Raw genomic sequence first — 14,633 nt, forward strand, 5'->3', positions numbered from 1 at the left:
CATTCTCTGCCCTAAAAACCTATCAGATGAACCAATTTGTGACCCCACTGAGGTATACATACTATTTCAAGGGTTAGCTAGTAGTGGAGCGACCAGCAGTAGCTGATAATTCAGCGCAGCTCTTACAATGCAGAGCCATTGTCTGGGGTTCCCTCCTTCTATACCCTGCTTTTGTACAAAATCATTAATGCACACAAGCAGACTAAGCAGTGTGATTAGTCAGAGATAATGAAAAGACCTAAGTCCTTGCTGCTGTGTGGCTGGCCTTGACGATGTGCTCATGCCTTGCTGTCTGCTCACAGCCAACAAGATAACTTCCCCTAAAAGTTGCAGCTGGGCCAGTGCTGCTGCTTACACACAAACGGAAAGCAAAAAAATATATAAATAATAATTTTAGCAGCAGCAGCCTGTGCCTGCCTGCCAGCTTTCCTGGTAGGGACAAGGCCTCAACCCCTGGGCAGATGCCATGCAGGGGAGCAGTGTGACCTGAGCAAAGCACCCCAGCAGGGCTGAGCACCCCCAAATCCCACTTAATTCCTTTCACAGGACCCTGCCTTCTTCTGTGCCTTGATTTGACTTGTTCTGCCGAGCAGTTGCATCTCGTTGACCCATGTAGTGCTAGGCTAACAGTTGGGCTTGCCGATCTTAGAGGTCTTTCCCAACCTAAATGATTCAACGATGCTGTGAGCTGTGCTGTGGGCTAAGGATCAGCCTTTTAGCTCAGAGGCTGTGGTGCAGCCCCTCTGCAGGCTTCCCTGAGGAGCCTGTGGTCTCTGAGCTGTGTCTGTGAAGGAGCTGCTGTGACTGAATAAGGTGCTAGGCACTTTCTTCGAGGTTCCCTTTCCCCACAGCAAGTTGGCCCCGCTGATCGTTTGGCTACCCCTGAAATAAAACTGCTAGTCTGTTATAGCTGTTATGGTCTTTGAATACAATCAGGCTCTGTCGGGCTAGATGATGTCCTTTATTAGATCTATTAGGAGCTGGACTCGATGATCCTTGCGGGTCTCTTCCAACGTGGGATATTCTGTGATTCCGTGCAGGGCACCCGGCAGGGAACGAATCCCTCCTTCCAGCCGCGCCATCTCCATGGCGGCACAGCGCAGACCCGCCTGCCGCCGTTCCTAGGAGACGGCACGGCCGCCTCGGCACCACCAGGGCCGGCACCGGCCCCGATCCCGGCCCTGATCCCGATCCCGGCCCCGATCCCCGTCCCGGCGCCTCCCGCCCCGCCGGCACCATGGCTGAGGTGAGCCCCCGCCATTACCCGCCCGCCGTGGCGTAATGGCGACCCCTCCACCTCTGCCTGCGCCCCTACACCTGTTGAAGGGTCGAGGCGCTGTTGAGAACAGAGTGCAGTTGGGTCGGTGGTTGAGAGGTTATTTATATGCAGGGTGTAGTAACACAGACTGTAGGAATACCTGCTGTGTATATATTTCATATGTTGTTATTGCGCTTTTTGCTCTCTGTATGATCACAAATGTAATGAGATCAAAACTGAAGCACCAAGGCTTTCCCTTTTCCACACTTAACACCCTTCTGCACTAATGACAATGCAGTTTTTAACATTTCACTTCCCTTTGTTGTTTTTTTCATTGAAGTTTCTGACACAGATACAAAAAAATAATGAAATTGGAGACTTGGCAAGGAGGATTTGGGGCTGCTGCCCCTGTTCTCAGTATATTACATAGCCTGAGCTTGTGTTCATGCCGTAAGAGGCTAGTTTTATGCTTTTAATTCCATCTTTTCCTGGTGGTTTAAATGTGCACACCCTTAAAACCAACTGAAACAAGTCTTTGCTGTCAGATTTTTATTTTTAAAGATTCTTGCCTTTCTGTCAAAGCTGTTTGTGTTCAAGCAGGGACCCGAACCATTTTTGAATCCTTTGGTTTCAAGGGCAGAGAGACGAGGGCAGGTCTGTGAGGGTGCTGTGCCTCGGGGAGCCGTGTCTCACTGCCTGGAGATGCTGGCAGGAGATCTGTGCTCCTATCCACGTCAGCCTCCCTCCAAGATGCAATTTTAAGGAAACACGTAGGCTTCAGATGGCAGCACAGAGATGCTCCAGGTAGCTGTGAATGGACTTCAGTAATGGAAGTGAAGCATCTGTGACCGAATGAAGCGTCCCGTGGGCTGATTTATCTTGCTTCTTAGCAGTTCAAACTGTTGAGAAGTGGCCGTACACCTCCCTTTGGTGTGTTTGCATGCCATTGAAGGTTATAATGGAAATTATTTTAAGCAGTTGTGGAAAACATTAGTGGAATTTGGTGTCCGTAAACTAAGTGGGCAAAATTTGGCTTCAGAACTGAGCTAAATTGGATATTCCCACCGTGAAAGGTTTAACAGAAGCACTTTCTGCAGGGAATGGGTTTGCTTGCATTGCCATTACTGATGCTTTCACATGTGCTTATCTGGAAGTGATTTGCTGGCACTATTTGCATGCAAAGAGTAAACTAATCAGACTTTACAGTGTAGAGAACTGAGAAGAATTAAAGCTAAAATACTGGCCTACCTCAATAGCTGATGTATTATTTAAACACTGCCACAATATTTTCTGGACCTATCATTAAAATAGTTGTGGTACTCAATTGCAGGAGCTCTGACTGTTAAAGCACAAGTTATTTCAGTAAAATCAGGAGAAATCAATTTGAAGAATAGCCTGAAATGTGCATATTATACCATAGCAAGACCACGGTTATTACAGATTTTTTTTTTTTTTTTGTCATGGTGTCTTAGGAGCTGTTAGGTACTCAGTGTATTGCTTTTTTTATATTTGGGGGTCATAATTGAGATGTTCAATTCCTCCTGTTAATTGATTATCTATCTAATTTCATTCAGGAACAGTCTGCCAAACCATATTTAGAAGAAAGTGCATTTGAAGCACTGGAAAAAGACTTCCAAGAAGTCATCAATCTACTTAAGGGAGATAAAACTCTGGAAAAATTCCAAATAGAATATGAAAAGCTCCATGCTGTTTTGAAGAAGTCCCATGAAAATGAGAAGCGTCTCATGGAAAAATGCAGGGAGCTGAACGCTGAGCTTGTGGTGAATTCATCTAAAGTAGCTGCACTTACGAAGCTCACTAAGGATGATCGGGAAACTATATCATCAATGAAGGCGGTAAAGTTTTGAATAGAATTAAATATGATAGGATATAGTTAATGAAAAACATGGTAATAAGAAAGCTATCTGCAAGAACACTTTATTTTATGTAGAGACCTATCTGGAGAACTAAGCATAGAGCTGGCATCTCCAGTTTCTTAACCTCTGCTTTGCTACCAACGGCTTTGTTTCCTTAGCCTGGTATTGTTACTCCTCCCAGGCAAATTGTGTATTTATTTGCACAGGGATAAAACTAAGCTAATTCCATCAGTTGTCAAGTACTAAATGATAGTTTACATTTAAGCTTTCCCATATCTATAAAATAGCATATCTGCATTTCCAGCTAGCACAGTTTTTGAAACTGCATTCATTAATATTTTTGAATTGCTGCTTGGATGTTAATTATTGCCAGACTATGAAAAATCTACTTACATGCTGAAATATGGATTGTAGACCAGGGAAGTGTCATCAGCTCACTTAAATAAATGTTTTATGGTGTTTTTGAGAAGGAATCCTATATAGCATTTCAGTGTTACTTCATCAATTTACTCTGGTGTGTTCTTTGTCATTATTGATTTGAATTCTGTCAAAGTGCTTGACTTGCTAAAGAATAATCAATGTTTTTAGCCTCATACTGAGGCTTTACTACCATGAACCTAAACCTGAAAAATCATCAGAAGATGGTACTTTGAACTTTTTTCCTCTTCATGGTTTAAACGCTTAGGTTGCACTACCCAGCTAGACTTTAATTTAGCATTTAGTTGAGAAACCTACGTGCCTTGCAATAAAGTGTTAATTTCTGAGGGTAGAAGAGGCTACAATGTTCTTAAATGCTTCATAATAGTGATTTACATTTTTTATGCTATATACTTACTTTGTTCTAGTAAAATAAATTCAATGTAACAATATGAGCACTGCAGAAAGAGACCTTCTTTAACATGAAGTTTCTTGTCCATAGAATTCCAAAGAAAATAAACTCAGAATAAGTATAACTAGCAGTGCTGTCACCCTATGGCTGCAGCTTGCCAGCCCATGGTACTGCTTGAAGCATCCTCAGGAAGGTGGAAAACCACATATAAAATCTTGTTGATTTTCTCTGCCACTAATCCAAAACCCTAGTAGGGGGCTGTCTGCTATTACATGTCTATACTCTGAGTGTGAACAGTATCAGAGGCAATCCTTCAGGATGTTCCCAAGCTGAGACAACATCATCTTAGTAATGTCATAAAACTGAGTGCAAGAGTAGGAAAAATAAGAGCCTTTCCAACATCAACAGCTGAATTGAAGCTAAGGTGAGGTATGGCTTAACAATATCACCTGCTGTTGAAGCAGCTAAGAGATTTTGTAGTGAGAAAGCTGCTTGACAATATGATCCCGTTAGAAGCAACGTGCAATACACACCCTTTGACATTTAAATTCCAGTTGTGTGATGTGGGACAAGTAAACAGCGCTGATACTTTTCATTTTGGCTGGGAGAATTAGTCTTTCCATTAAATGTTCAAGAATTAGTTGGATGTTATTTATGATGTTCACCTCATGTGTTGGGGGTTTGATAGGTACACCCTTCATATTTCATGTTATTCTCCTTTCTGAAGAGAAGACTGCAGTTTTACTAACATTCAAAAAAGGTATTTCACAGGTGCCTAAGGCAAACGTTGAGGAAGGTTCAAGTGCTCAAATAGCAAATATGATGTTGTTCAGCGCTAAATTAGACAAACAATGTTCTAGTGTTTCATTATTTACAAGTGCTAGAAGAATCCCAGTGGGCTGTTCCTAGAAAAACAGTATATTTGCTTCAAATTAAGGTCCTAAATCCTGGTGACTTGATAGGTCATCCGGGTAACAGGTTTACAGCCTTCCTTTTCTGGGTCATTGGTTCATATACAAATAAAGTTTCAACTGAGCTGCAGAGGCGATATTTTTCTCCTTGTGAAGCCTGGTTGTAATCAGTAGGATTTGTATAGGGGCAGGGGCTAACTGTGCAAATCAATTGCTGGTAGGACCCAAGTCAATAATAATCAATAGCTGTTACTGTCTGATGGCACTTCAGTGCTCTGTTTTGTGGTTTTAATGAACTGGACGTAATAGTCTGCTGTTCACAGTCATGTCAGGGGAACTAAGGGCCAAGCTGACCCCTAGGGGAATACAACTCTCTTTTTCATTGATAGGGAAACTGATCCATACAGCTGCACTGGAAGAACCCTAGAACAGGAATTTATAGTTACCAAGTTTTCAATTTCCAGGGGAATCAGGAATCAATCCAGTATACTAATAAACAATTCATTAATTCTCAGTCTCTTTGCAGCAAAACCAATGTGATCTTTGGGGCTATTTAATGAAAAAAAAAAAAAGTAAAGCAGTCACATTTTATGAATTCTGCTTCACATTTCCCAGAGTACTTCTCCAATTTTTTTTTGAATTGTTTTAAATGCAAACACCCAGTATAGTTCCATTTTTAATTATACAACAAACTGCAACGCGTGTTCCTACTTCCTGGGTACACGACACATTCTGCATTCTTTCAGTCCTTTCTCCACTGAGTAATTATGTGATTATTTTTTCAATTAAGGCATCCACCTTCAGAAATTTCCTCCTCTTTACTTTTGAATTTAAAGGAAGCAATTTATCGAATCTTTACTCAAAGTATAAGAAACAACCAAGAAAGCCATCACAATGAAGCCCACTTTTGCTGACGCTGGAGTCTGAAGCATTTTTTTATTTAGATGTTGCCTGTTAATGAGGCCATCATCCATGCATGCTAACCCTACTGATAAAAATTGTTTTGACACACATCAAAAGTGAGATGTAGTTCAAGAAGCTCAGCTTCTGGTTACCTGCAGTCACTGCTTATCTGAGTGACCTCATGGACTTCAGAGGATCGGTTTTATGAGTTCTCACCCAAGTACAGTTTTGGGCCTGAGGACTCACTGAAGCCAGTAAGACCCCTCACAGGACATACGGATATTATTCACCCCAAGCCCCAATCATAATGATTTAATTCACCAATTTTAATCATACTCTAATCAGCCATCAGGAAGCTTTGATTTAAATAATCAGCTTTAATCTTGTTTTCAATTTGCATTTCTCCTAGAGAAAGATTGGTTGCCTGTTACAGGTTAGCAAATCTGAAATGTGTATTTACGGCTATGTTTTATGCTTTTTTACCAACTGAGATGATACACTATGTCTTTATACCATTATTTCAGCATAGCATGCATTTATTTAAATTTCATATTACAACATTTTTATGTAAGAGAATAATGAATGAAAAATTTTTATTTACTGTATGATATTTAATACTTTGTGTGATCATTGCTGCATTTGAATGGAAATTAGAACCCAAAATGTATAAAACAAAAATTCACTACAGTATTTTTAGAGCTGTTTTAAATATTCTCGACACATAAGTGAAAAGCATGTTTTTCAAACTGAATTTTGAACCAAGTAATTTATTAAGTAATGAAAATACTGTTTGCAGGTAGAGAATTGTACCTTGTTCTTTGTAGTAGTTGCTTATAACTTCTATAAGAATTTCAGAACTAGTAAAGCCCACTTTTTGTTAATATGCTGGATGTGGGAGTGGGAGAGGGAGAACAAACATTCCTGATCTTTGACCTCCAGCTGGTTGCTCTGGTTTTTCAAATTTGTGTCTGCTGAACTAATTGAACAAATAAAATGAAAATGTATTCCCCCTCCAGCTTGAAGAGGCCACAAATGTTATATTCTGTTAGCTTTTCAGTACGTTCTGGTAGCCTATTGCTTCTGTTAGCTCAATGACTCTGAGCTTTTAATTTAGGCAGTAAACAGCTTAGCGCTACATTTATTTGATTTAAAAGAGTTCAATAAATATATTAACCATATACCATAACATAGCTTGTCATCATTTTGAATTTAATATTAAATAGATTTATTTTTAGATCCAGAGATGTTAGTTCAAATAAAGAACTGCTGTAAACAATTTGACATAAATTACATTATTAATTATTAAATTAAATCATTAATTATTAAGTTATCTGATATTGTTCATTGTGGATGTATTTTTGATTTTTTTTGTTTTTAGCTTCTCTAAATAGGTAGTTAAAACCAAAGTGCACTAGGTCCTCACAGATGCAAATATACAAAGAGGGAGCAAAGGAAAGAGTAACATATTTTTTTCCTTCTCTGAAAAATAGTAATTTGGATGTTCTTTGTTGTAACAACTAACAAGATTTTTAGAGACAAGTGAACTGTTTGAGTATATGGGACGTCTGTAGGCACTGCAGCTTCAGTAAATGTTTAGATGTTAGTGGGATTTACATGACCAAAATCTCATAGAGTGAGATTTGATAATATTTAGGTCTGTGTTAGAGAAAATAAGTGAGAGTTTTTGAGTGTGAATTGACATTGTCTGAATGGCTCAAAATACTTGTTATGCCCTCATTCAAATGGAAAGACAACTGGCAAAGAAAACTGCTGTGAATCTGAGCATGAAAAGACATGAAAATTGACTTGCTTAATTAACAAAAATGCAAGGCAATTAATTTTTAATTTGTTGTTCATTTTCAACCCAATTTAATTTCTGTAAGTCTTTTCCATTTTGTTCCTAGGAGATTGAAAAGGCCTGGAAAATGGTGGATGCAGCCTATGAGAAGGAACAGAAAGCAAAGGAAACAATTCATTCACTGCAAGAGGAAGTTGCGCGCCTGACTAACATGACGGAGCGGGAATCTGGTCCGTCCTTGGGTCAGGAATACAAGTAAGTTTTCCAGAGAAAGAGGGAAAGCCTCATCTGATCTCTGAGCAAGGCCTTTAGTATATTCAGATATTCCCTTCCAGGAAATGTGCCAACACATAAAGCACCTGGATGCATGAGAAATCCACTCCTTCACATTTTGGCCCTAAAGTATTCTGTTCCTGGGTAGGAGATTTCCTTTCATTTGAAGGCATTGTCATCCAGCCTTCCACTAAAATATGTCTCTCTAAAGACAACTCTGTGGCTGCTTTTTGCATTTCCTGAAAGGGCTGGGAGCTGTGACTTTGCCAAGACCTCAGTCCTGCAGTTTCCAGCTGCTCAGCCACTCCATGATTTCTTCTTAAAGTTCCTTTTGTATTGATCTCCAGTTCCATGCTGCCCTGTCCAGTGACAGGGCCATACAGACAACTCCTCTGCGGGTTTCCAGCCCTGTAGGGTGTTTCCAACTCTTTTAGAGCAATCAGGCTGTTTTTTAAGGTTGAGCTTGAATCCACATTGCAATGTTTGGACTTTCTTTCAGATTGTAAATGTGTCCAAAGAGGCAATCTGTTTTATTCTTACATTAGGTGACTGCAAGACATAACCCGGTTAGGTGCCCAGTCAGGTAAGCTGCAGAGACTTGTTGCGATAATGTAAGAGGTTTGGTCCCTACATGGTTTTGCAGTGGGCAGGGAAGAAGAAATTTTGTTCCATTACCTTTTTGAGCAACTGAGAGTTTCTTCAGTCCCCTGAGGATTGGGATATAAGAAGAAAGAGTGGTTTATTGACAGTGACTCTAAAGATCACAGTAGGTAAAGCATATAATTTGATTGACCAAAAGACCCTTAATCCAAGAGGAGTTTAAAATGAAACAAAATGGCTTTTAAACTCCGGTTTCACACGAAGGATCCTGCTCTGGCATAGGAGGAAGAACAGAAAGGGCTTGTGACACTGTTTGACTATTGTTTCCTTGCTTCCAGTATCAGAGATTTGCTAAAACTTAAAGAAGAGATAACAAAGGAACGAGACCAACTCTTGTCAGAGGTCGTGACGTTACGCCAAAGTCTAACTCAAGCCACAGAGCAGCAGCAGGATACAGAGAGGGCAAAAAACGAGGCAGAACAAGCTGTAATGCAGGTCTGTACAGCTCACAGGGTGGTGATTTTAGGCTTTGTACCAAACCATTCCCCCCTTCTACAATTGACTAGTATGCTACTACCTGTTCTTCCACAACTCAAACCTTTCCAGGAGTGCTCAGAAAAAAGTCTGTTGTGAATTATTTTTATGGTTTTTCTCTGTTTCTTGGCTACATCCTTTGTAAAGCGTATTGTCATGTACCAGCTGCTTCTACAGCTTTCTAATACCCTGAATGAGGCCAGGGTGCCTCTGCCTCAGTCACAGTTGTCTTTCATACTGGAGATGCTTTTTTTTTTCTTTTCTTTCCTGCATTGTAAATCTGCATGCCTCCAAAGGACCACTTAGAACACAGAGCTTGAGTAGAGGACCTACGTCCCTTGCTGTTGACAGTGGTTGTCATATCATGCCGTATGATCATTTTTAAGAATGTATAAAATTCTGACTTTAAGCTAATTAGGCTATTTTCTCCCACACTGCTTCTAGGAAGCTTTTTCTGCACCTCACTTCACGGTGAGGGTGACGGAGCACTGGAACAGGCTGCCCAGGGAGGTTGTGGAGTCTCCTCTGGAGATATTCAAGGCCTGTCTGGATGCCTACTTGGGCGTCCTGCTCTAAGGAACCTGCTTTGGCAGGGGGGTTGGACCCGATGATCTTTGGAGGTTCCTTCCAACCCCTTCAATTCTGTGATTTTCAGAATCCCACTTTTCTAATGTTTAGAGACCTCCTATTTGTTAGACTGATTTCTACCTACTGTTTTTGAGCTTAAATGATGTTTCACTTCACCAGTTTCTGTACAGAGCAGTCATATTCCACCCTTGCTTTGCCCTAATTGTTTTCTCTCTAAGTTAGGCTCTCTGTTTTTCCGACATTCTGAGGAGACATGTCTCTTTACTGAGCAATATGCATAGCTTCCTTTAAATGCATATAGCAGCTGGAGGTACAGAAGACTGAGGATCAATAGGATACCCACTGAAGGGAGAGAAAGCAGAGAAGGATGGAAAATGGGATACAAAACTCTGATACATCAAAATACAAAAATGCAATAATGAAGAATAGAAAAATATATAGAAGAACATAAACAGGGGCTGGACCAAGACATCATGAGAGGGGAAATGCAGAAAAGAACACTTAAACAAAGAAAAAGAGATGACGTGGAAGCAGCAGTTAGCTTGCAGGTTTTTTTATTAATCCCAAATAGGAAAGGGTTGATCAGCACATGCTCCATACACAGTACTAATTTCTGTTTCTAAAGCACTTAGTTGGGAGTGTAGTACAAGAGAATGTAAATCGTGGCTCTTCTGACAGCATTGTGGGCGTGGGAGAAAAAAGAGAGGAGTGAAAGTCCCATCAATACTTACTGAATCTTGCCAACCTCAATCTTCTGATACCTACTTCACCAGCCTTTAGATTTACAGGATTGTTACAGCTCATGGAACCACCTCCCATTCTCTCAGTATGAAATTCTGCACTTCAGACTGCTTAAATGACAATGTTTTTTGAAGATCCTGTTGAAGACCCTGGCAGTTCTGGCAACTTTTCATCAGGCTGAGAGGGAGAGGAATCTGTAAATGAAAAGCATCTTTAAATTGCTGGTCCCTGTCTGAACTGGATATTTCCTTGTGGATCAGCCCCCTGTGGATTTTCTCTGCTGATTCTGCTCCATCACATTTCTGGGGAGGGAGAGAGCACAAGTCACAGAAAATTCTATCAAATATTAAGGAAAGTTCTTCTTTCAAAGCTCTTGCAGAGGAACTTTGAGAGCAGAAAGATTGAGAGCACTTGTGAAAATGAACATTGCTCTGATATCTCCCTCTTTCCTTTATTATCAATGTAATACATGCTTCTGCTGGTGAGATAGAAAAATAAAAATAAAAATCCTTGCAATATAACATCAAGTCCAAATTAGTTTTAACCCTGCATTCAGAAAGTACCACTTCACAAATAACTTACAACAGAAAATACATTTGCTGCTGTGTCTCCAGAGGAATGCTTTGTGTCTGAATTCTATCAGACCCTTCTGCTTGAATGAACTGACTGGTGTTTAACAAATCCTTGTCATCAATAAGTAGGTTCCCTCATACCAGATTTTTAGTTCAGCCACTAGATAAAATACTTCTGAGAAGATTCTGTGTAGTAATGGGTACAGTAGTATAGAAGTCATTGTTTTCAAAATCAAACATAGTAGAATAAGAGGTGAAAGGCCTCACTTTCCTAAATAAAAGGCAGCAGAACTTAAACTTTCATCTTCTCAATTGTTATAGCTTCAGCAAGAAATCCAGATGCGTCAGAATGAGGCATCACGAGAAGCTCGAAAGAAGGAAAAAATGGAGAAGGAGCTGAAAAATCTTCAAGCTGAAATGGACAACAAGCAATCTGAGATCAAGAATTTACAGCAAGTTATACACAAGAACAAAGAGGAACAAGTAAAAATGGAACGGCATCTAAAAGAGCAGAAGGTAGGATACATGGCACACTTTTCATCATGTCTAATATTAGGGTCACATTCCAAAATATGAAAATTGATGAAATTTCATGGAGAGGGAGGGAGATTATTTTAAGTCAAAATTTTAAAATATTTAAATATATATGCATATATATATATACTAATAAGTAACCATTGAAAGCCATCTGACAGATTTCAGATAAAATTCCTCACAGAAATTAGTAGTGGATTGCAATGATATACTTAGAGATCATCCTGAGAAGATGACAGCAAATGAGACAAAGTCTGTGAAGAGCAAGGATGAACCAAGAGTTTGCCAAGTTGGACTTCTTTCATATATTGCCAGATTCACTATAGTGGCATTGGTAAAATGATTTTATGTCTGATCCCTTTTTCCTTCTCTGTCACAATAATTTTTAGCTACCTCTCAAGCTTGTGAAAGTGTTTCTGTCAAAGGGCAGAGAACTGTCTTCATAAACCTTTTTGATTGATTTTACCCATTCTTTTTCCAAAAACTTTATCTGGAAATGTCCTAACATAGTGTTCTGCAAGTGTTTGAATTTTCAGGTTTTCAGTCCATTTCCCCTGACTTTGAGAAACTCTCAGAGAAGCAATTTCAGTAAATGGCAGGAGAGATCTCATCACTGTAAAACAGCCCTACCTCAAGGGAAACTTCCTTGGGAGTTGTGTGTATCTTGTAAATTTATGACTTTTATGGCTTTATCTTCCCTTTGGGTCCCTGAATTGGTGAGGGTGGAGATTTGTGAACTTTTTTTTTTTTTTTTCCCAACATAGACTCTTAGTAAAATACTTCACATAAATAGATAAAGAGAACACTTGATTATTTTTCTGAACTTCTCCTCCCTACAAGGAGTATATTGAGATGCTCAAGTGTGTGCAGAGAAGAGCAACAAAGCTGATGAAGGAAGTCGAAAACAAGTGTAATGAGGAACAGCTGAGGAAACTGGGGTTATTTAGTCTGGAGAAAAGGAGGCTGAGGGGGGATGTTATTGCTTTCTGTGACTACCATGAATAAGGCTGCAACAAGGAGGGTGTCTGTCTCTTTTGTCAAGGGACAAGTGATAGGATGCAAAGAAACATTCTGAAGACGTGCTGGGGAGGTTTAGATTGGATATTAGGAATAATTTCCTAATTATGGAATTAGGTAGCACCTAATTAGGTAGCACTAAAGGACATGTTTTAGTGGTGGACTTGCTAGGGCAGGAAGATGGTTGGACTTGATGATCCTAAGGGTCTTTTCCAACCTAAGTGATTTTATGAATGTCACTGAATGTGAGGTAGCTTTTGAGGGCAGCTCCATGATCTGCCAAGACAATCACATTATTTTTAAATAGTATATCTGCAATTCCTAGTTCTGTTGTATTCTTCCTCCTCTACTTTCAAGTAGTCCCTTTCAAGTTTTCTAAGTGCCTATTTTGGAAGCATTCAGTTGTCCAAATTATCCTGGAAATCAGTAGTTTACATAATGTACAGTGCCAGGGGTAATTAACCAGGCTACTGCCCTGTTTCATTGCCTGTGGTAGCTTTGTGTTGTCTGTGAAGGCATTGCATTGTCTTTCACAAAATGTCTGTCCAAAACATAGGCTATTCAACTGTCCAGGAGTTAGAGATCTGCAAGGGAAGGTGACTCCGCTATTGCAATGCGATGAGGTTACTGTTAATCAACTGGATTGTAGTTGCCTGTGATGCCTGCTCTTACTCCACTCAAATTTCTAATCTGTTATTGCTTGCACAACAGTGAGGTTGATTTGTTACAGCAACTGTAGGCTTCATCCTACCTGTGCTGAAGTTGCAATAAAGAATACCCAGAACCACAGCGTAATCCTGGCATTCACAACACAAGAAAGAAGCAATATTCCTTGTTTTTACATTCTTTGCTTCAGCGTGCAGTTGGAAGAGGGCGATTCTGCTTCTCTTCCTTTAATTTTTCTAACAGCATAGTGCATATTGACTTCATCAGTTTATTGCACATTACTGCTTGAAGTGAAAAATATGGTGATCGTTCTTTGCTCACTTATGGAGTAATGGTTGTTAGAGGAAGTCTCATCAAGCAGAAGAAACCACCAGCAGTTCCAATATTGAAGCGTATGTTCCCCACGCAGTCTGTGAAACTGCTGTTCTGTGCTTATGACTGAAGACAAATTAGAGAAGAAAATGGTTGTGTCCTGGTCTCAGCAAGCCATGTACCCAGAGGAGTGTTATTGGCATATTAATGTAGGATTAGCTCGCTAAGAAACAGAGTTCCCTTGTCCTATGCTGATTAAAGTCATTTGAATCTCATACTGATTTTCAGTAATTATATGTAGCAAGTGGTTGTGTTACGTGATGCTTGCCAAATGCCTAATAAGAATTAAAATATTTATCTACCACTTGTGAGAGAGACCTGCTAAGCTCACGGAAAAAAAAAGACACCGGCTGTGTTATTCATTAGAAATTATCATTTCCCCTAGTCAATATGAACGTTTGTCATATTCCACATTAGTAATTTCATCAGCAATGAAGAGCGGGTTTTAAGCAGAGAACAATCTGCAGCAGCTTTTATCTCCCGGGGAGATGGAAGGTTCTGTCTTCATGGATTTGCAGATGTAATCAGATTAAAAAGGAACTAATAGGATTGTTTCTTAATCTAACAGATCTTGAGTGAAAAAGCTGGTAAGGAACTTGAGCAAATTCAGGTTAAATATAGTCAGCTCGTTCAAGAGAGTACGCAGCATAATACGATGTTTGAAAATGTGATGAAGGATGTCTATCAGAAGACAACAGAACTGAAAGTAAGTACCAGAAGGTATATCCATCCAACCAGACATGTCCCTCTGCCTGTAGTCATACCACTTGGGACAGGGGTGATCTCAGTACTTGTACTGATGGTTCCCTACAGGTAGTTTTGGGGGAAATCTGAGGAATGCCTAGGAATAGAATCAGTTGCTTGATGCCATTTTTTCTGTGGTGGCTGATGAAGTAGTCTGCAACTGTATCAGGTGCAAGCGTAACACGTAGCTGGCTGGAGGAGCCCCATTTCCATGCAATGCACAAACCAAAATGTTCAACTCAGTGGGTTCATAAAGGACACTTGGTACATCTCACAAGCATAAGGTATTCTTTAAATTGTGAGATCTTCACATGAAAACAGCGACTTCCTTTCTTACAGTGATTGACATAATCTGAATGTTGTCAAAACCCATTAATAAATGGTAATAAATTATAACAACGGTGTCCTGGAGAGCT

The 14,633-nt window shown here is 39.9% G+C and overlaps 1 protein-coding gene across 1 annotated transcript in view; it reads left to right on the forward strand.

Moving 5' to 3' along the window:
• Window positions 1-1,044: 1,044 nt before the first annotated feature.
• CFAP58 (cilia and flagella associated protein 58) overlaps window positions 1,045-14,633 on the forward strand; it is a 57,045-nt gene continuing 43,456 nt past the window's right edge. Inside the window, exons 1-6 of the mRNA XM_068689251.1 lie at window positions 1,045-1,246; window positions 2,833-3,114; window positions 7,683-7,831; window positions 8,788-8,944; window positions 11,206-11,400; window positions 14,042-14,179. Coding sequence (XP_068545352.1) covers window positions 1,238-1,246; window positions 2,833-3,114; window positions 7,683-7,831; window positions 8,788-8,944; window positions 11,206-11,400; window positions 14,042-14,179 — 930 coding nt within the window. The 5' untranslated portion in view covers window positions 1,045-1,237. The remainder of the gene's footprint in view (window positions 1,247-2,832; window positions 3,115-7,682; window positions 7,832-8,787; window positions 8,945-11,205; window positions 11,401-14,041; window positions 14,180-14,633) is intronic.

This window comes from Anas acuta, chromosome 7 (genome assembly GCF_963932015.1).
Source record: "Anas acuta chromosome 7, bAnaAcu1.1, whole genome shotgun sequence".
Taxonomy (NCBI): Eukaryota; Metazoa; Chordata; class Aves; order Anseriformes; family Anatidae; genus Anas; species Anas acuta.